The 19,778-nt window shown below is 48.9% G+C and overlaps 3 protein-coding genes across 3 annotated transcripts; 2 read left to right on the top strand and 1 right to left on the bottom strand.

Moving 5' to 3' along the window:
- Positions 1-289: 289 nt before the first annotated feature.
- Positions 290-2,772, bottom strand: F5891DRAFT_708118 (cytochrome P450). Its single transcript, XM_041372903.1, has 11 exons — positions 2,225-2,772; positions 2,075-2,171; positions 1,884-2,020; positions 1,706-1,831; positions 1,402-1,651; positions 1,232-1,354; positions 1,083-1,185; positions 943-1,029; positions 805-886; positions 626-748; positions 290-569 (listed from the first exon to the last, which is right to left on the bottom strand). The coding sequence occupies exons 1-11, from the start codon at positions 2,368-2,370 to the stop codon at positions 356-358; spliced, it is 1,488 nt and encodes a 495-aa protein (XP_041220323.1). The 5' UTR covers positions 2,371-2,772; the 3' UTR covers positions 290-355.
- Positions 2,773-2,867: 95 nt separating this feature from the next.
- F5891DRAFT_1175915 (uncharacterized protein) lies at positions 2,868-5,147 on the top strand. Its single transcript, XM_041365740.1, has 9 exons — positions 2,868-3,339; positions 3,388-3,432; positions 3,496-3,579; positions 3,629-3,679; positions 3,731-3,902; positions 3,952-4,549; positions 4,606-4,671; positions 4,726-4,770; positions 4,825-5,147. Exons 1-9 carry the CDS (start codon positions 3,242-3,244, stop codon positions 4,857-4,859), a joined length of 1,194 nt encoding a protein of 397 aa, XP_041220322.1. The 5' UTR covers positions 2,868-3,241; the 3' UTR covers positions 4,860-5,147.
- A 714-nt stretch (positions 5,148-5,861) lies between these two features.
- On the top strand, positions 5,862-8,444 carry F5891DRAFT_1166085 (glycoside hydrolase family 13 protein; the record flags this gene model as incomplete). The annotated part of the gene is made up of 12 exons (XM_041365415.1): positions 5,862-6,064; positions 6,120-6,212; positions 6,271-6,304; positions 6,396-6,522; positions 6,613-6,767; positions 6,826-6,929; positions 6,974-7,023; positions 7,078-7,309; positions 7,377-7,598; positions 7,658-7,766; positions 7,816-7,977; positions 8,110-8,444. The coding sequence occupies 12 exons, from the start codon at positions 5,862-5,864 to the stop codon at positions 8,371-8,373; spliced, it is 1,755 nt and encodes a 584-aa protein (XP_041220321.1). The 3' UTR covers positions 8,374-8,444.
- Between the last annotated feature and the right edge of the window lie 11,334 nt (positions 8,445-19,778).

Genomic DNA, 19,778 nt, shown 5'->3' with positions numbered 1-19,778 from the left:
CAAAAGCTTTTTGGGAGAGGCAAAGCAAGATAGATGGAATAAACAGTATCATAATAATACACTATTGACGGTCTCTGTTCAATGTTCAGTGACGTCAGGATTGCATGATCATCGTGATGTGGTAAAAGAAGTATTTCTTATGGTGAGAAGGCGAGAGACGCCGGCCCCAACACACATGATACAAGTACACACGAAAACAGCGACGACGCTCGCCTTCTCCTAAGATAGTCGATGGATCGTCACTGCTTCAAAAAATAAACCCCTGCGAATCTGGGACGTGGAAAAAAGAACAAAAGACACAAGAATTCAGTCGCTACGTCACCCTGCATCAGGACTTTCAAGTTCACAGAGAAGTTTACTTCCCCGGTGCGCATAGTTCTCTGACCACATTCTCATCGATCCTCTTCTCCAAACATATCTCAAACGGAGCAGCATGTATGTTTGCAGTGTCCGAGAATGCAAGCGTATTAATCTTTGCTGCAGGATTCTCCGAAAGGCGGAAAGCCCAGAGAATAAGAGCCGTGTTGATGAACACCGACCGATTCGCGACATGTTGACCAGGACACACTCTGACATTTTCAAGTCAAGCATAAGAAATGGTCGAGAGATGAACGATATCACTCACCGGCGGCCAAAGCCAAAAGTGAAAAATCGGAGATCACCGCGCACACGACCTGCATCGTCAATCCAACGCTGAGGGTTAAACGTGTGTGGTTCCGGGAAGACCTCAGGATCGTTTGCGATAGCCCTGAAACACGAGCATCAGACCCAAAGGTCAGAGGACGAAAATGATTGCTTACTGACCAATGATTGCCAATAACAGTCGTACCTGCCGGAATGAGGTAGTTCTTCCAAATGATGTCCTTAGTCGCGCGATGCGCAAAGCCTGTAGTGAAAGGTGGTCGTTCTTTATCGCGTCATCACAACTCAAATAAGACGTACCTCCAAGACTGACAGGTCTCCACCTCAGACTCTCGAGCATGAACGCGGTAACCTGCGGCAGCATTTCCTGATCATCAAAAGTCGGCACTAATCAGGAGCTATTTGAGTCAGTAGCTGGACAAAGAAAAGGCATAACCTACGCCGCGTACGCCCCACGACGTTATCGAGTTCTTCTTGTACGCGAGCCTGCGCATCTGTGTGAGTGGCAGCAGCCATCGTCATAATTGTGATTGCGGACGAAGTCTACAACAGTTGTCAAGTGAAGACGCGATGTAATGCAAGAGCTTACTGTATCAGAACCGGCTGCAAACATCCCTCCCGCAATGAATCCCAGTTCCTTGTCTTCGAGCTGGTACTGTTTCTGGTGCTCTAAAATGAATCTGGCAAAGGATGGCCTTGCAGTCCCCTCACGCTTCACAGTGGTGAGCGAGGACATGTCATCACAAGAAAATCACGAACCATCTGTCTTCGCACCGCATCCAACTGCCCTTCATAAAGAGCATGTTCTTCTTTGTGCCACGCCTTCAGCTGACTCAGGTAGCCTGGGACGAACCGCAGGATTGGATACGTATCCACAAGGTATGCTCCCGGTTTCAAAGCCTGACCAAAACGCGCAAGAGCCTTATTGACGGCAACGACTTCAGGATCTGTATATGAAGTCGGAGTGATTTTTCCATAGGTGAAGGACATGACCACAGAAGCTGCATAACTAATATGCGCGGATTACCACTTGTACCGCGCAAGCAAGAGCTAATGTTCGTACCGCATGGCATGACTCTGGTGGTTCTTTGGATCATTTAAGATATCTAGAACTAAATTCTTTGCATGCCTGGTCTGGATGGGCTCGTAGGTCTCGGCAACCTTGGGTTGCAAGCCTGCGTGCAGCACCCTGCTTTACATTTAGTCTGACTGATCGCACATGATAGAGACAAGATGCATACCTGCGCAGTCGGCGCAATCTCTCACCACTGCCCTCAAGGACCATTCTCAACCCGCCAGACAACGTCTCGTGCACCGAAATAGAACGCGGGCGGTCGGCCAGATTTGCTCCCTCTTTTTCCATGATATCCACTGCAGCCTACGACGTAATCTAATTCATGCCTGGCTAGACAATGAATTATTTTAAGCTGACCTGATGACGTCCTATAATCACGAAAATCCTACGGCCTTGTTTGAGCGAGAACACAGGTCCGTATTGTTCTGTCCATCTCGCGAATTGGAACGGTACACTGCGTGAGGGGTTAGATAGAGATCATGTTGGTGTCCATCGACAGAGACTTACTACGACTTTGGCATTGTATTTCCCAATAGCCAACGTCCAGGTGGTCCAGGCGGTAATGGCAACCGCCTCATGGCCTGATATCGTTGTTTCACTATCCAGACGCTGGCGAAGATAATGATAAGGGTGCATGCAATGATAATCGCCATTGAAATGGTCCGGCTTGCTGATAGTCAAGATTCAGACACCCCGCTACTTTGCAACACGTTAAATACTCCAGAACAGAGGGTAGTGACTTGCCGTGATGAGCAACGGGTGCGCTGAGATTACAGTGTGTAATTACACTGAGTTATACAAGTTAAACACCTTGCGGCACGGATCAATCAGACCCGTATTGAGGTCTTCCTATAGTATAAGAAGTTAAGAACCTCGGATGACCACCCGGGTGATAAGCTAGTAGTGGACGCGCGTGTTCCAAGACGCTTGACTCCACCTGAAAATTAAGGTAGATCTTCATGTCGTTCTCGATGACCCATTGGATTGGTCGTGCTGCGCAGAGGACCGTCGACCATTAGGTTTACAAAACATTAATGTTGTAAATTTGTAATGGAGCGGCTCAGCGGAAGTAAAGTGGGACACATTCTGAAAATGCAACTTCGTACTCCGAACTTGCCTTTTCTAAAATACTCTGCCTATAACCATATTTTAGGAATCGGATGCTCAGCGCTCAATTAGCAATATTTGGGCCCTACAACACACCATCAAGTATCTGCAGTTACTTATATCATAAACAAGTTGCACGTGGGCACAGCTTGATCAACGCAACAAACATTATATCTTAGCGCGATCTATGTGACCATCATGGTAAGGGAGACTAGTCGCAGTTCGGGAGCGCTCACAAGTCACAGTGAACACTCTCGGCGTCAACGCTCGTAAGCACGTGTTAATTAAAGTTCAACATCATGTTCGTAGCTGCCTAACCGATTTGCTGTGTACCACCACTCTGCTCTGTCGGCTCACCTCAGACCCTTCCCAACTTCGCTAGCTTTACTTGGGATCTAATATAGATATAGCCTCTTCATGTCACAAGCATCAGGCACCGACGCCGCCGAGGATCAGCTCACTCACAACGCTGAGCAACCTCCCCCGCAAATTGACGCCGTAGGACCCATCGAAGAGTAAGTTGCAGCTTCCTGGGATCTGTCACCCGTCTAATAGCAAGACAGGGAGAAGTTAAATATTGAACCTTTGGCGGAGCTGCCACCAGGGATGTAAGTGTCTCTCTTCCCTGATGGGCGTCTGCGACTCTGCGCCACTCCTTACCAGAACTGCAGCTCGAATGTTGGGCCTTCACAGCCGTCAGGACCTCACATACAAGGAAGCGCACCTAATGTTCCACCAGTTGGCGACTCAGCTCCGTGAGTTATTGTCGATAATGACGTCAAACATGCTCCTGAATTGTCTCAGCGAGGGGGGAAAGGTCGTGTCCGAGAAGGACCAGCCAACTCTAAGCGAATTGTAAGCGAAAAATAGGTCAAGCGATCGCAACTGAAGATACCGTACACTCAGAGCAAATGTCATGAAGCAAGTATTGGACATTCCTCAAGACTCCACGATTGCGTTGAAGATTGGAAAGGACAAACGGTCTCGTTTCTGGGGGGTGTACAAACGAGTCGCAGAGGAACATGATGGCGAGTCCCTTGAGCGATACACCACTGACATGGACATTGTCTTGATCTTTGTAAGTTTAGCGTTCTTATCTTCGGCACATTGGGGTGATATTTGATCAGTCTGGTCTTTTATCGGCTGTCAGCACGGGTTTCATCGTCGCGATGGAGTCTAATCTCAATTCCGACCCCAGTGACACGACGAATGTCCTTTTGAAGCAACTCGTGCAGATCGGACTCGGCAACCTCGCTAAGGTGGGTACCGCTCCCGCAGACCCAGCATCTACGTGGTCGCCATCTGCGTCGGCTGTGAGGATCCAATTGGTCGCATACGCAAGCTTGTTGATGAGCTTACTCGCTGCATTTGGGGCCGTACTGGGCAAGCAGTGGCTCGGGTACTACAAGTCTAACAGATATGGCCGCGGCTCGGAGGAGGAACGAGGGAAGCGCAGGCAAGAGAAGTTCGACGGCATCGTCACATGGTATTTTGATGCTGTCGTGCAATCTTTTCCTGTCATACTTCAGATCTCACTTCTTCTCTTTGGAATCGCTCTCGGCGCCGATATGTGGTACGACCAGCTGAGCATTGCCTGGGTCATCATCGCAACGACGGTCTTCGGATTTCTGTTCGATTCCCTGACGGTGATGCCATGTTTGATATCTCCTGCTTGTCCATTTCAGACACCAACATTGACGATGTTACGCATGTTGCGCATCAACAGTAAGATCATTCTGCTAAATTCTAGTGGTCGTACTCCGTCTGAATCAACATGGCAGGGGTTCTACGCCTGATGTTTAAACGAGCCTCCAGTTATTCACAGCAGCTCACGAAGTCGCTGCACGGTGAGTTAGTTATGTCTTGTTCCATGTGCAGAGGTTTTGACCGTTCCATGTCAGGCGTGCTGAAACGATTGCTTGGCATTGTCACTGCAGTATTTAGAGGTGACAATCTTATCTACTATCACAAAAATACTGGGGGCTCATTTCACTCCTCAGGCCCAGTACATGCGATTGGCGCATTCGCAGAGTGATCTCTTCAGCAGTTAATCACTAGTCTTCATCATTGGCTGCATTTTGTCCTGCGCTTTTCCACAAAGGTCGTGGACTCGGAAGCACAATTGCTTGAACCGAATTTAGATGTTTCGTCGGGCAATGACCACATCCTCGCCCTCCCTAACATGCCTACCAGCAAGCTGGAAGCACCTAGTGTCAAGTGGCTGCTCGAGACCTCTACGGATCCCGAGGTATTTCTTGCCGCTGCCAGCCTTGTTCCGCAGGTCGAATGGCCCCTAGATCTTGACGTCTCAGATATGCTGCATCAGCTGTATGATGATTATACGAGCTGCTACATCACTCGCGATTTCATCGGCTCACACATCTGATGTATACAGATTGATTAGTTTGTTATGTAGAACGCAGAATTCATTTCGCCCCACCTTCCAGTTGCAAGGAGCCTCCGATTTGGTCCAGTCCACTGGCCATTGAATCAAATGGTGTACCTTACCATGCGACATTTGACGATCGCAAGGACAGATGGCAAGAAGGGACGACTTTTTTTTACAAGGTCTGACAATGGGAGGTTAGGTCCATACGGCTAAAGGTGTCGAGGATGGGCAGTAAAAGATTACTCACGTCGAACGCATGTGACGAAGATTCATATTGTAAGTACGACTAGTCCACTTCCAATTTCATGACTAAACGATCGATACGGTGTGCTTACAGTTACTATCTATTGGCTATTTTGATGCGTCAGTGCAATCTATCACTTCACCCAGTGTATCTTCTCGCACCCCGAAGTTGTTCCTAGACAGGCACTGGTGGAGTGATTATCAGAAGCTGATAAATGCCACCGTGTGTGGGGTTTACATATTCATGCACGGCTGGGCCCGCCGAAGCTCATAATTTGATTCACCCTGGCAGATGCATAGCCTCGTGTTCGGGTCACGCTTATGTATTATATCTCATATCTCATATCACGCATCCTTCTTATACCATGCTCCAGCCCATTACATTTTCACTAATTCTTGTTCGCGATGTCCAAACCACCACATCCCTGGTGGAAATCTGCAACCGTCTATCAGATCTATCCAGCATCATTCCTTGACGCGAATGGCGATGGGACTGGCGATCTCGCAGGCATCATCGCCAAACTCGACTATCTAAAGGATCTTGGTGTGGACGTTATATGGCTTAGCCCGATCTATCGTAGCCCATTGGCTGATATGGGCTATGACATGTGAGCGCCAATCGTCGCTTTTCGGTTCTGGTACTTGATGCTCTAACCACCACAGCTCTGATTATGAGGACATTGACTCGCGCTATGGCACGCTTGAAGACTGGGACCGCCTTCTCGAGGGCGCGCACGCACGGGGGATGAAGCTCATGTATGTATCATCCGGATTCGAAACTTTTTTCCAGTGTCAACCCGGGTCTTTTTGACAGGATGGATCTGGTGGTGAATCATACATCCGACGAGGCAAGTCTTCTATCTTTCTGGCTTACCTTATGGTTCCTGTTTCCATCAATTACTTACCACTTCCGTGCACTGGTCACATACATATCACCAGCACGCCTGGTTCACTGCTTCAAAATCAAGCAAAAACGACCCAAAGCGCGATTGGTACATCTGGCGTCCTGGTAAAGTTGTCTCCGGGGAAGAACTTCCGCCAAACAACTGGAAGAGCGTGTTCCAGGGTATGTGCACTTGTTTTCCTTGGCTTCCTTGCATGGTGACAGCCGTCGTACCATCTCTCTTGTCGCTTCGTACTTCTAACTGTGCGACAGGCTCCGCATGGGAACGCGACTCTGCAAGTGGGGAGTACTATCTTCACCTGTACGTACCTAAGCAGCCAGACTTGAACTGGGACAACCCTGTTGTACGGTCTGCTGTCTGGGACGTCATGCGATTCTGGGTGCGCAGAGGGTGTGATGGGTTCCGCGTACGTATATCTCTCCCTCCCTATTTTTTTTTTAACAAAACAATGGGCATTACCATAGATGGACGTGATCAATTGCATCTCGAAGACGGATGGTCTCCCCGATGCGCCTCTGGTAGACCACACGCAGTATTACCAGCCGGCCAGCATGTACTTTGCGAACGGGTGAGTTCATTCATCTTTACTCGAGAATCACCTGACCTTCCCAGTCCGCAGGTCCACAAATACATCAAACAAATGCACGCCGAGGTCCTCTCCCGTGCGCCCCTTCCTTTTCCCCGTCTTCTCTGATTAACTAACGGAACTCCCACAGACCACGACCTCATCACGGTCGGCGAAACGCCCTTCACACATGAGTCATCCGAGCTCGCCGCGTATGTCCTTCCGCAGAACCGTGAGCTCAACATGGTCTTCCACTTCGAGCTCATGGACATCGACTCTCCCTCCGAATCCCCGCTCCTCAGGAAACCTTGGACGCTCAGGGAGCTCAAGGCAATCGTTGGTCGCTGGCAGCGGTTCATGCGTGATGATGGGTTCTGGAATGCGTGAGTTCAGCCTAGTATCAAGCTGAAGGGGGAATACTGATTTTTCATCTTGTTGGCGCGATCAAAGGGTGTTCATTGAGAATCATGACCATGCGCGGTCGGTGTCGCGCTTTGGGAATGACTCGGCGCAGTGGCGCGCAGCCTCCGCCAAGATGCTCGCTATCTTACAGATCACGCAGACAGGGACACTATACGTGTACCAGGGACAGGAACTTGGCCTCAAGAACTTCCCGCGGACATGGGGGATCGAGGAATACAATGACGTCGCAACTCAGAATTACTGGAATCTGTGCGTTGTATTTTTATTCTTTGTTCACGCGGTGTGCGTAAGTGCTAAGGACAAAATAGGATTAAAGAACAAAGACAGAAAGCACAAGGGAAGGAAGATGTTGAAATGTCTGATCTTCTCGACAGTTTCGCACAAAAGGCGCGTGATCACGCAAGGACACCGATGCAGGTAAGGACAAATACATCACTTCCTTCCATCATCTCATTTAATGTTATAGTGGAATGCGAGTCCACATGCAGGCTTCACGACAGGAACACCGTGGATGCGCGTGAATGACGATTACCGAGAGTGGAACGCTGAACAACAGATCGGCGATGGCACCAGCGTGCACGCATTCTGGAAGCGCGCGCTGAAGGTGCGGAAGGCGCACGATGTTCTCGTAAGTCGTTCTAGCTATGTTCCCTGCACGCATTTCGTTTTAACTCAACTTACACTCCCGCCTTTCATTTCCATCTGTATATCCGCGTCTACCCCTTCCATTCCTCTTATACTGACACATGCCCACGCCAAGATCTACGGCGCCTTCGTGATGCTTCTTGAAGCACATGAACAGGTGTTCGCGTACACGAGGAACTATGGGTCTACGTCTGCGTTGGTGTTACTTAATTTCAAGGAAGGGAAGGTTGAGGTTGACCTAGGGGAGGCCATCGGAGGAGTAACGGGGTACACGTTAGTATTGGGCAATTACGAGAATGAGGCGATCGGACTTGAGGAGAAGGTTACTCTAAGGGAGTATGAGGGGCGGGTGTATGTCCGGGAGGCATTGTTGAATTGATGAAATAAGAGTTGTATCCAGGGAACGTGTAATACGCATGTTGATACATCGATATCATATCAAGGATCGGACGATTTTGCACAAGGTCAGCAAGAAACGCGCTGACTGCCTTGCCCAATTGACCCTAGAACCTGTTCTTCGTTAATGTTTCGATGCTGCGCAGGTATTCTGTCAACCAATCATTGTTTCTGAATCAATCTGATACAAGCTAATGCGAAAATCGAATCCCACTTTTTCTCATTACGATGGCAGCAACTGCACATGGACATAATTCACGGCAGAATCCAGCAGTGTCAAACGACTGCAGGAAATTACAGCGCTTTCGAAAGAGTTCTAGTAACATTCTTCACTGCAATAGTAACCAACACATCAATGCCAACGGTCATACCGCACCGATATGAAAGCAGAAACACGACTCACTTCTGTAAGTCTAGTTGCGACTGCAGAATAAGAACTTGACGCAATATGCAAGTCCGAGGGCAATGATGAAAATAAGACAGATATATTTGAGAATGAGACTTCGGAGTGAGATAATGGACTGTTGAAACGTTAAGGAGCACGACCACATAGAAACTGTTACAGCACTCCTTAACTATCGTAAGTCAGTAACGAGTGGCTTGAGTATCTCGTATGTTCTCATGATAAGAGATATTGAACTATAAGTATAAAGGAAAAAGAGTGATTTAGATATCCGCATGTTTTGGATACGAAGAGTAAAGCCCTTCGCATCGATGAAACACGAGGACAAGTTGTGCCTGTCGTGGTTGGCACGAATATTCTTACACTTGGCATTTATTGTCTAACTGCCATGCAGGTCAGCCATGGTTATATCTAGGAAGACTACTGATACTCACGCAATTAATCCAAGGGCAGATGCAATCTGAGTCGGTCTGGCAATGTTTGCCACTGGGACAATCGCTTTCGTCAAGGGGCATGGCAGAGCTTGATAATACTAAAGTAGCGACGACAACAAGGACAATTGCAGAGAAGAAACGCATTGTTTGTGACTGATGTGATAGGATCAGATGATTCTGAGGGAAATAGGAGGACGGCTGGGTTTTATGTGCTGAATGTTCTTTGAAATTCTTGCGTACATGTTTGTGCCTTCTCACAGAGGCATATCTGCGATTAATCCAGCCAAATTTCAGCTGAGATGTATTAGCAATTTAGTGCGGAACTACTGAACATTCGTCTTTAGGCCTTTGTGACAAGTACCCACCATGATAAAGCCCGTGATCTGATGAGTATGGATATCCGATGGTATAGATATCCGATACAAGATCGAAATCAGCTAGACGCATAAACAAGACTGGCTGATTCCATGCTGTCTGGCGCGGGCAAGGGCGTGAGCTGGGATTGGGGGAACAAGGAGGAGAAACATATTTCCCGTCGCGTATGAGGTCATTAGCATCGCCAAGAGCACCTGCTGTAGCGCACCTCTATACACGGATGGATGAGATTTGAAACATTACGAGAGAAATGACCCAGATATAAATTATTCTCTGCCAAAAAGAAGACCTAATCAGTTATCGTCAAAGCTCAAACCGCAAGAATGTGAGTTACAACAAGACGAGAAATCTGAGTAAAAGAGATATCCGAGGGGTTGATGGACTATACTATGGTATAGACACTTCGAATTGTGGGACTTGCCTGCCAGTATCTCTTTGATTCAAGTTTGACGGACAGGGATTTTCCTGCAATACACTTTGAGATTTTTGGTGCGGAAATGGAACGTGAATTTCACCAAGGGAATAGCGAAGCTAGATGCTAATTGACCAAGCTATGTCAACCCTGTAAGCTACAACAACACAATGACACACATCATGACGAGCGGCACGGATGAACGATGAATCGAGGCGGTAGTAGTATTAAGTCGAGGCACTGAGCATGGAATCTTGAATATATATGTACGATGTAACAATGAGGACAGGATCGATGAGAATGGATGAGTGACTCATCTTTGAATTTCTATGATGAAATTGAGTTCAGGTCCGGGAGCGGGCGTAGCGAAATAAAAGATGCGGGGAGGAACTCCGGCAATAACCGAGAAGCAAATACCTGAATCTTGCAGTTAACGCACATACCAGATATTCCAGTCTCTGCTGTATTGTCACATGGCTCTTCTTAATGCCAGCATCAAGTCCACTCGTCAAGCTTTCTGTGCACTAGATTCTGCGAGAGACAGAGGCTGTTTGGAAGTTTGGTCGACGATTCATCATCAACGTTCTCATCACCTTCAAGTCTTCTCTCGACGGTTGAATTGCTGACCTGTCCATTCAGTTCATACAATTCCGTCTGTAATAGATATTCCTCTCCCACAGGTCAATCATCTTGGCATAATTCTGTCATGGGTGCATCCGGCAACGGCAATACTTCGATCGTCGATCATCCTCCGCCGAAGAAGCATCGTCACTTTCAAAGTCATTCTTGTTCTTCGATGCAGGGATGACACGGGCATTTCCTATCGTCATGGACTTGTAGCCGGTGTCTCCAATCTTCTATCATCACATCTCTGATATCGTCTATCCTTCTATCACTGGTGCACAAGCTGGAACGGGCAAGGACTGCAAGGGGAACCAAGGCCAGACCTCTATAGCGGGAGGCCACGGCACTCTCTATCCAGGACTGACTACTACACAAGTGCAGGACTCCTGCTACTGCACCAGGACCCTGGCACTCCCGACGACCTGCGCCAGACCGCCCTGGTACAAAGCTAACTATATACCTCACGCCATCCATCAGATTGGAAAGCGCCGACCGTTTGGACGCTGCGTGCCTCCTGAGATGTATCCTTTTTGTCAGTTTGGACGTCCGTATTATAACGTTGCTTTATTGTGGGCTTCCAGACTGACCACAATGTGCAACAGACACCTCATCATTGCTTTGAGGCTGATTGGTATTTGCGGGGGTGGCAACTTTTCGGCATTTGACACCTGTACTCAGTTCACACTGAATTGCATTGCTGTCCGATCTGACTTGAACTACTTAACCGCTCCTCTTGCCTGCGTCGAGTTATCGAGTACGTTTGTGGCAACCGACGATTGTTGCAGCCATACTCTATCACTCGCAACTTTGATTGACTTACACATATAACGTATACAGAATGATTAGCTTGTTGTGTAGAACGCAGAAGTCTGGCCAGCGCTTAAACCCAGTACTGATTGTCGATGACACGAGGACTGAGTAAATCTTTTGACTTGTCTTTACCACACACTTGAGCATCATGATCTAATAGATCTAGATGAAAATAAGACAGAGATGTTGAGAATGAGACTTCGAAGTGAGATAATGGACTTTGAAACGCTAAGAGGAGCACGACCACATAGAAACTGTTACAGCACTCCTTCACTATCGTAAGTCAGTGACGGGTGGCGGACATTACAGTCTAGGTTATGGTGGCCGATGTACTGTTCGGCTGTCATTGGGACTGGTTCGGCTGATACCGCTTCTTTTACAGGTGATTCCGTGTAGGTCAGTGGGTTAGGTTTGCTGGTCCGCATTGATTTTCGTACTGCCATGCAGGTGAGTCATATCATTATGTCTAGGAAGACTACTAATACTCACGCAAGTAAGCCAACGGCAGATGCAATCTGCGTCAATCCTGCAATATGTGCCAACCTCACAATCGACTTCGTCAAGGGGCACGGCAGAGATTGATGATACTAAAATAGCGACGACAACGAGGACAATTGCAGAGGAGAAACGCATTGTTTGTGACTGATGTGATAGGATCAGATGATTCTGAAGGAAATAGTAGGAAGACGGCTGGCTTTTATGTGTTGAATGTTCTTTGAAATTTTTGCGTACATGGTTGTGCGGCCCTTCACACAGAGGCATATCTGCGAATAATCCAGTCAAATGCCAGCAGATCTTGCCAACTGAGATGTGCTGAACATTCGTCTTTACTAGGCCTTTGTGAGAAACATCCATCATGATAAAGCCCGTGATCTGATGAGTATGGATATCCGATACAAGATCAAAATAAGCTAGAAGTAAAAACAAACCTGGCTGATTCCATGCTGTCTGGCGTGGGCAAGGGCGTGAGCCGGGATTGGGGGCAGGAGGAGGAGGAAACATATTTCCCGTCGTGTACGAGGTCATTAGCATCGCCCATCGCCTCTTGGCCTATTACCAAGTGGCACCCCGACTAGGACCCCGAAACTTCGGATCCCAGCACTGCGCCCAACAGCGCCCCAGGCATCATCAACGCCTAAAACCCTCTTAGCTTACTACTTTAATACCCGCCAGGCTAGGCCCAACGGTCCGCACTGTTGAATCCAGAGCCAATGGCAACCGGGAAAACGCGATCAATGCCTGTGGGGACCGGTAGTACAAACATCCGCGCCCCCACTCCCACCAATAGAATCAGGGCTTCTCATCGTAATACAGTCTCTCTGTTGCTTCCAAGAGACGAAATTATGCAGCAGGAATACGATGTCAAAGATAGAGAAAGCGGTGCTGCCTTCCTAGAGAAGTCTCCCTTCTACCGGACTGGAGAACCCATAACGAACGAAAGCCTAATACTGACAATCCTCCACATCACACAATATACAGGAATTCCCCGCATAGTGATAGAAGGCCTTTGAGCTGTTGCGCTGCTTCTAGAGGACGGCACCAGCAACACTCCCACAACCGCGACAGAGCTCAACATCCAGCAAATAACGGACTCGCTTTCAACCTCGCTCTCAGCCCATGTCATAGCAAACCTCACCTCCTCACTTTCAGCACATGTCGTGGCGGCTATTTCACCTCAAGTAGCGTCCATCCTCACTGCCTTGGAAAATCTCAAGACGAACATCGACGAAATCACCAAATTCAAAACAACTCTAGAAGAAAACTCGAAAGACATCAAGGATATCATTGACAACGCGAGCCAATCAGCCAAACCAGGGACACCAAGATCATACAGTGCCGTGGTTCAACAGAACGCACAGACCCCAGCCCCAATCTCGGCAGCCCTCGCCTGTGCAGCTACGAGGGACCGTCAAATCCTATTTGACCCGGTGCCAGGCAGCGTCCTATTCGCAACCGAAGTAACGTCGGCCGAGATCGCAACCAAAATGAAACAAGCGTTCACGGCATCCCAGTCGGACGACACTCCAGATATTCAAATCAAAGCAATCACCCGCCTTCGTAACGGTGGGTTTATAACGGAACTAACTACTACAGAGGCGGCCAAATGGATCAGAACTCCAGAGAATAGGCTGAAAATCACCAACGCCCTTGACCTTCCAGCGACCATCAAGGAACGACGTTTCTCTGTAATAGTTCCATTCCTACCCATCGCATCTAACGTTGAAGACACGGCATGGTTACATACGGTGGAAGAGGAAAATAACATGACAGCGGGCGCAATCGATTCAGCCAACTGGATCAAACCTCGTCAACGCCGGGCCCCAACACAGCGTGTCGCCCATGCAATCTTCCACTTCGCAGACCCACACTCAGCCAACAGCACCCTCCGGGATGGTATCTACATCGGTCAAGAGAAACTACACCCCCGAAAGGACAAACGGGAACCGGTACGGTGTGTGAGATGCCAGCTGTGGGGGCACATCGCAAAGGATTGCAAAGCACCCAAGGACGTATGCGGAACCTGTGGGAAAAACCATCGCACCAATGAGTGCAACGCATACCGCACTTTCCACTGCGTTAGTTGCAACTCCCCGGAGCATGCTAGTTGGGATAGGAAATGCCCAGAGTTTGAGTCCAAATGTGCTGGGATAGACGCTAAGCACCCTGAAAATTCCATGCCATACTTCCCCACTGACGATCCATGGACGCAGGTCATGCTACCCTCTCAACCGGCCCCTTACCGCAAACCGGCAGTAGCACCAGTACCAGCCTCTGCCCCTACTCGTCCATCCCTCTTTCAAACGAGCCTCCCTTATGAATCAAGACGTCCAACCAGAGGTTACCACTCACGAGGAGCACCTCGTCATTATGGTCAACGAGGATCCTGCGCCTTCACCCCCACAGGCCCGAACTCAATCCCCATTGCCGGCACGTGGAACCCTGATATGAGTCCCAGCAGAGACCAACAATCGCAAGTCCCCCCAACTACGGCACTCTCACCTATCCCGGACTCCCCACTCACCTCGTCCTCAATTTACGCAACACCACGGCCCCCCTCTCCTCTCAATGTCTGAACACTATGAAGAAGCACCGATTCGAATACGTGTCTGGCAACAAAACCTCAATACCTCACTCCTGGCACAGCACTCCCTCCTTAACAGCCCGATTGCCCGAAATTGGGATGTCATCGCACTCCAAGAACCTCATATCAACTCCATGAAAAACACCATCTCCTCTCCTTACTTCCACGCTGTATACCCAACCACCCGCTTCTCTGCACCTGAACTCACATCGCGCGCCGTCACACTCATATCCAAGTCCTTTGACACCAACTCCTGGCAGCAAATCGCCTTCCCCTCGCCGGATGTCGTGGTAATTCAACTCCGTGGCCTGTTCGGACGCTGCACTATTTTCAATATTTATAATGACTGTATACTAACGAGAACTCAAGAATCCCTAGCGTCCTTCCTAGAACGCGAGATGGCCAACATCCGCCCCTCTGCCGATGACCACATGATTTGGTTGGGTGATTTCAATCGACACCATCCTCTGTGGGATGAAGACCGTAATACGCAGCTATTCACTAACCACTATCTTAACGCAGCCCAACCCCTACTCGACCTACTGGCGGACTACGGAATGGTCATGGCCCTGCCAAAGGGACTTCCCACACTCCAATCCTCAAGTTCAAAAAATTGGACGTGCCCCGATAATGTATTCTGTACTGACCATACCAGTGACTCCTTCATCAGCTGTTCAACCAATCCAGCTCTGCGCGGACCGGCCACTGACCACCTTCCCATTCTTAGCACCTTGGACCTCGAAATTCCCAGAGCCACGACAGAAGAAAAGCACAACTATCGAGAGACGGACTGGGATGAGTTCAACGTTGTCCTCGCTGTTGAATTGGACAAGATTCCCTCTGCTCAACCACTAGTTACTGACGAAGAATTTCAACAAGCAGCGCGGAACCTCACGAACGCAATCCAGCGTACAGTAGAGCAGAAGGTACCGAAGTCAAAGCCCAATCCCCATTCCAAACGCTGGTGGACGAAGGATTTGACCATCCTACGGCGTGAGGTCGCGAAACTAAGTCACCGCTCCTATAAGCTACGAGATGACACTGACCACACTTGCCATGAGGAATACCGTACTAAGCGAAATCAATATTCAGAGGAGATCAAGCGGACAAAGAAGGAGCATTGGGTCAACTGGCTTGAAAAGATCAACGGTAACGACATATGGATAGCTAACAATTACCTTACAGCTGCGGCGGGCGGCGGGGGCCTATCAAGAATACCAACACTGAGACGTCCCGACGGTACCTTTGCTGACACCAACGAGGAAAAAAGTGCGGCCCTAGCGCAAACCTTTTTCCCACCACCCCCGGCCACGTCATCGGTCCCAGAGGACGCTATCTACCCTACTCCAGTGGCAACTCCAGCCCCCATCACTGATCCACAGCTATCACGGAGCATTGCAAAGCTGAGCCCTTATAAGGCCCCCGGTCCGGACGGGATATGCAATGTTGTATTCACTCGGTGCGCCACATTACTCAAACCGTTTCTGATTCATCTTTTTAGCGCCATTTTCACACTCAAAATGTACTACTCTCCTTGGCGCGATTTCACCACAGTTGTTCTGCGAAAGCCTGGCAAACCAGATTACACGGCAACAAAAGCATACCATCCAATTGCTCTCCTCAACACAATGTGCAAGCTCTTGACAGCGGTAGTGGCCGACCAGATGACGTATCTCCTCGAACATCACAACCTACTCCCCGACACCCACTTCGGAGGATGCCCTGGAAGATCTACAACAGATTCGCTACATCTCCTTGAATCAACTATCAAGGACGCTTGGCGTCAAGGGAAAGTAGTTTCAGCCTTGTTTTTAGACATTGAGGGTGCCTTCCCCAATGCAGTCACTGACCGTCTGCTGCACAATATGAGATGCCGGCGCCTACCAGAGTCACTGGTAGGATTCACTGAACGTTTACTTACAGGCCGACGTACCCAGCTCAAATTCGACGGGCATCTTTCCGACTGGATCCCTATCCGGAATGGCATAGGGCAGGGGGACCCTTTATCAATGATTCTCTACATAATATACGATTCTGACCTTGTTGACATAGCGATCGGATGTGGCAAAAAGGAGCGGACCCTGGCTTTCGTGGATGACACCGCATTCATTACTATAGGAGACTCATTCCATGATACTCACGCCACCCTCAAGCATATGTTGGAAAGGCCTGGAGGGGGATACGACTGGGCAGGAGCCCATAACTCAAAATTTGAAACTTCGAAATTCACTCTGGTAGACTTCTCGATGAATGCGACGAAAGAACGCCCTCCCCTTGTGACACGTGGCACCACGATCACACCAACGGCTATGCACCGTTTCCTCGGTGTAATCCTAGACCAAGCACTTCGTTGGAACGCGCACATAGCCTACGCGCTGGCTAAAGGAACCGCATACGTTTTCCAGCTGCGCCATCTCTCCTCCACCTCTACAGGGATCCCATTATCACTAATGCGTCAATTATATTTAGCAGTCGCATTACCCAAAATGCTCTATGCAGTAGATCTTTGGTACCATCCTCTCTTTGTGGGAGTTACTGACACTTTTCAGCACGGGTCGATCGGAGTAGTGAGACAACTGCGCAGAGTGCAGCGTATAGCGGCCTTGAGCATAACAGGTGCCATGTACACCACGGCAACGGACGTCCTGGAGGTCCACGCGAAGCTGCTCCCCCTTGAACACCGCCTACAAAACTTGAGTTATCAAGCCGCCATTCGCCTAGCGGCACATCCTCCTTCCCATCCATTGTTTAAGCCCGTACGCAGAGCTGCAAGCAAATTCGTTAGGCACCACAGATCCTCACTTCATCATTTGTACCGTACTACTGAACTCAATGTGGCTTCTATAGAGACCATCACACATAACAGGCACCCTCCGCACTCCTCGACCCCCTACCGGACAGCCATTGCAGCCACCAGAGAGCAGGCCATTGAAGACCATGATGGCAACAGTGATGAGATCCGAATATACACCAATGGCTCGGGGATCGACGACCACATCGGTGCGGCCGTAGTATTGTTTCGAATCGGCCAGTTACAGCCGAAGGTACTAAGATATCACCTGGGCACGGCGGATGAACATACAGTCTACGAAGCGGAAGTCGTTGGTCTCACCCTAGCAGCTCAACTCCTCTCCAGGGAAGAAGATGTCACATACCCAGTGTCTATCTTCGTAGACAATCAAGCAACTATCAGATCCGGTGATGTATTTTCGATGAAGTCAGGACACTATTTGATAGATCATTTCCGCAGTATAATAACAGACGTGAAGAAAGTCAGTCGAGACCGCCGATTCAAAGTAACAGTGAGATGGATCTCTGGGCACGACGGAGTATTGGGAAATGAGTTGGCAGACCAGGAGGCCAAGAAGGCAGCTAAGGCGCGGGCGGAATCTAGCCCCAGGGGTTCCCTACCACCATACCTTCGTAAAGGTGTCCTCCCAAGCAGTATCTCGGCGCTGAAACAAGCGCAAAAACGCGAATCGTCTGACCGTTGGGCAAGATTCTGGCGAAAGTCACCCCGGTACGAACGCACCACCAAAATCGATCCTAAAGTCATCCGTGGCTCCTTCATCTCTCTTGCCCAATATCTTCCTAAACGACACGTCAGCATGCTCATCTGGCTCCGCACCAGACATATCTCACTCAATCAGCACCTATTCCATATCGGCAAGAGCCCCACACCTAATTGCCCGCACTGTGAGAACACGGAAGAAACGGTGCTTCACTACCTACTCTCCTGCCCCCATTACGCGCGAGCGCGCCACATACTTACTTCAATCCTCCGTCGGAACGCCTCCTCCCTACCATTCTTACTGTCTAACCAAAAAGCCAGCGCACCACTCATCCGCTATGTTAATAGCACAGGCCGTCTGAAGGCTACATTCGGTGACGTACCTCCTCCAAAGTAGAAGAGACAAGTGATGATTAGGTTTCTTCGAGCAGATAATGCTAGCACAATGTTCACCCTCGTTAACAGGCGCAGGCCGCCTGTTCACGAATCTTTACTACTCGAAGACGACGGAATGCAGGACCCTACCAGCGGTCCGGATGGAGAACTTAGCAAGGGGTCATAAGAACGGAAGTGGTTCACAGCTTTCATTTAGAAGTGGGGGAGAGTTCAACGAGGGAAACTATACATACTACCGACAACCCAACGCTCACATCAGATCATCAACACACCAGTAGCACGATAATCAATCCCTCCCTCATTCCTTTAGACTCCGCTCTCCATTATTCCTCTCGTACCCGGTTTCACACCCGAGTATTTGCATCATCCACAACAAACGACAGGGACAATCATACCACGAACTGCACTGCAACGGCCCTGCGGATTGGAAGACTTGCGCATCTAAAACGGCCAGCGGGAACGGCGGACTGGTGGAGGTGGCCTCCACCAGGGCATTTGCGAAGTCGGAGACGCGGCGGGGGACACAGGTGTCCCCCATTCCTAGTTAGTATTGTCCTACATAGGGTATTGTACCCCACATGGACAAAAATTGGATTTAAAAAAAAAAAAAATTAGCATCGCCAAGAGCACCTGCTGTAGCGTACCTCTATACATGGACGTATGAGATTTGAAATATGACGAGAGAAATGAGACACACATATCAGTTCAAGGCTGTGGTGAAATAAAAAGTCTATGGCGGCAATGTCGATCATTTATGTGCCACTCTAAATTCTTCTCAAAAAGAAGACCTAATTAATTATCGTCAAGCTCAAACCGGAAAAGTGTGAGTTACAACAGCACGAGAAATCCGAGTAAAAGAGATATCCGACGGGTTGACGGACTATACTATCATCTATGGTATAGATATGTCGAATTGTGGGACCGTCTTGCCTGCCAGTATCTCCTTGATTCAAGCTTGACGGACAGAGATGTTCCTGCGGTAGATTTTAAGATTTTTGGTGCGATCATAGAACGTGAATTTCACCAAGTGGATGACGAGATCAGATGCTAGTTGACCCAACTCTGTAGGCTACAACAACACAAATTGCACAATGACACACTGATCATGACGAGCGGCACGGATGAACGATGGATCGAGGGGGTAGCAGTATCGTCAAGGCGCCAAACATGGAGTCTTCAATATATATGGACGAAGTAACAATGATGATCTGAGGACAGGATCGATGGGAATGGGTGAGTGACTCAGATCTTTGAATTTCTATGATAAAATTGAGTTCTGAAAGGAGCGGATGGGGAGGCACTCCGGCAATAACTGAAAGCAAATAACTAAATCTATGCGCT

This window comes from Suillus fuscotomentosus (assembly GCF_016647785.1).
Source record: "Suillus fuscotomentosus strain FC203 chromosome Unknown F5891scaffold_75, whole genome shotgun sequence".
Classification (NCBI taxonomy): Eukaryota; Fungi; Basidiomycota; class Agaricomycetes; order Boletales; family Suillaceae; genus Suillus; species Suillus fuscotomentosus.
This window is presented reverse-complemented; position numbering and strand designations above follow the sequence as displayed.

What these genes read in the sequence shown, in the direction of transcription:
- F5891DRAFT_1175915 (XM_041365740.1), top strand. Translation starts at nt 3,242, where the DNA reads ATGTCACAAGCATCAGGCACCGACGCCGCCGAGGATCAGCTCACTCAC. An exon ending in GCTCACGAAGTCGCTGCACG is followed by an intron (nt 4,672 to 4,725) that starts GTGAGTTAGTTA and finishes GTTCCATGTCAG; the next exon opens with GCGTGCTGAAACGATTGCTT. An exon ending in TGTCACTGCAGTATTTAGAG is followed by an intron (nt 4,771 to 4,824) that starts GTGACAATCTTA and finishes TTCACTCCTCAG; the next exon opens with GCCCAGTACATGCGATTGGC.
- F5891DRAFT_708118 (XM_041372903.1), bottom strand. Translation starts at nt 2,370, where the DNA reads ATGGCGATTATCATTGCATGCACCCTTATCATTATCTTCGCCAGCGTC. An exon ending in AGATTGCGCCGACTGCGCAG is followed by an intron (nt 1,832 to 1,883) that starts GTATGCATCTTG and finishes AATGTAAAGCAG; the next exon opens with GGTGCTGCACGCAGGCTTGC. An exon ending in ACTTTTGGCTTTGGCCGCCG is followed by an intron (nt 570 to 625) that starts GTGAGTGATATC and finishes TGAAAATGTCAG; the next exon opens with AGTGTGTCCTGGTCAACATG.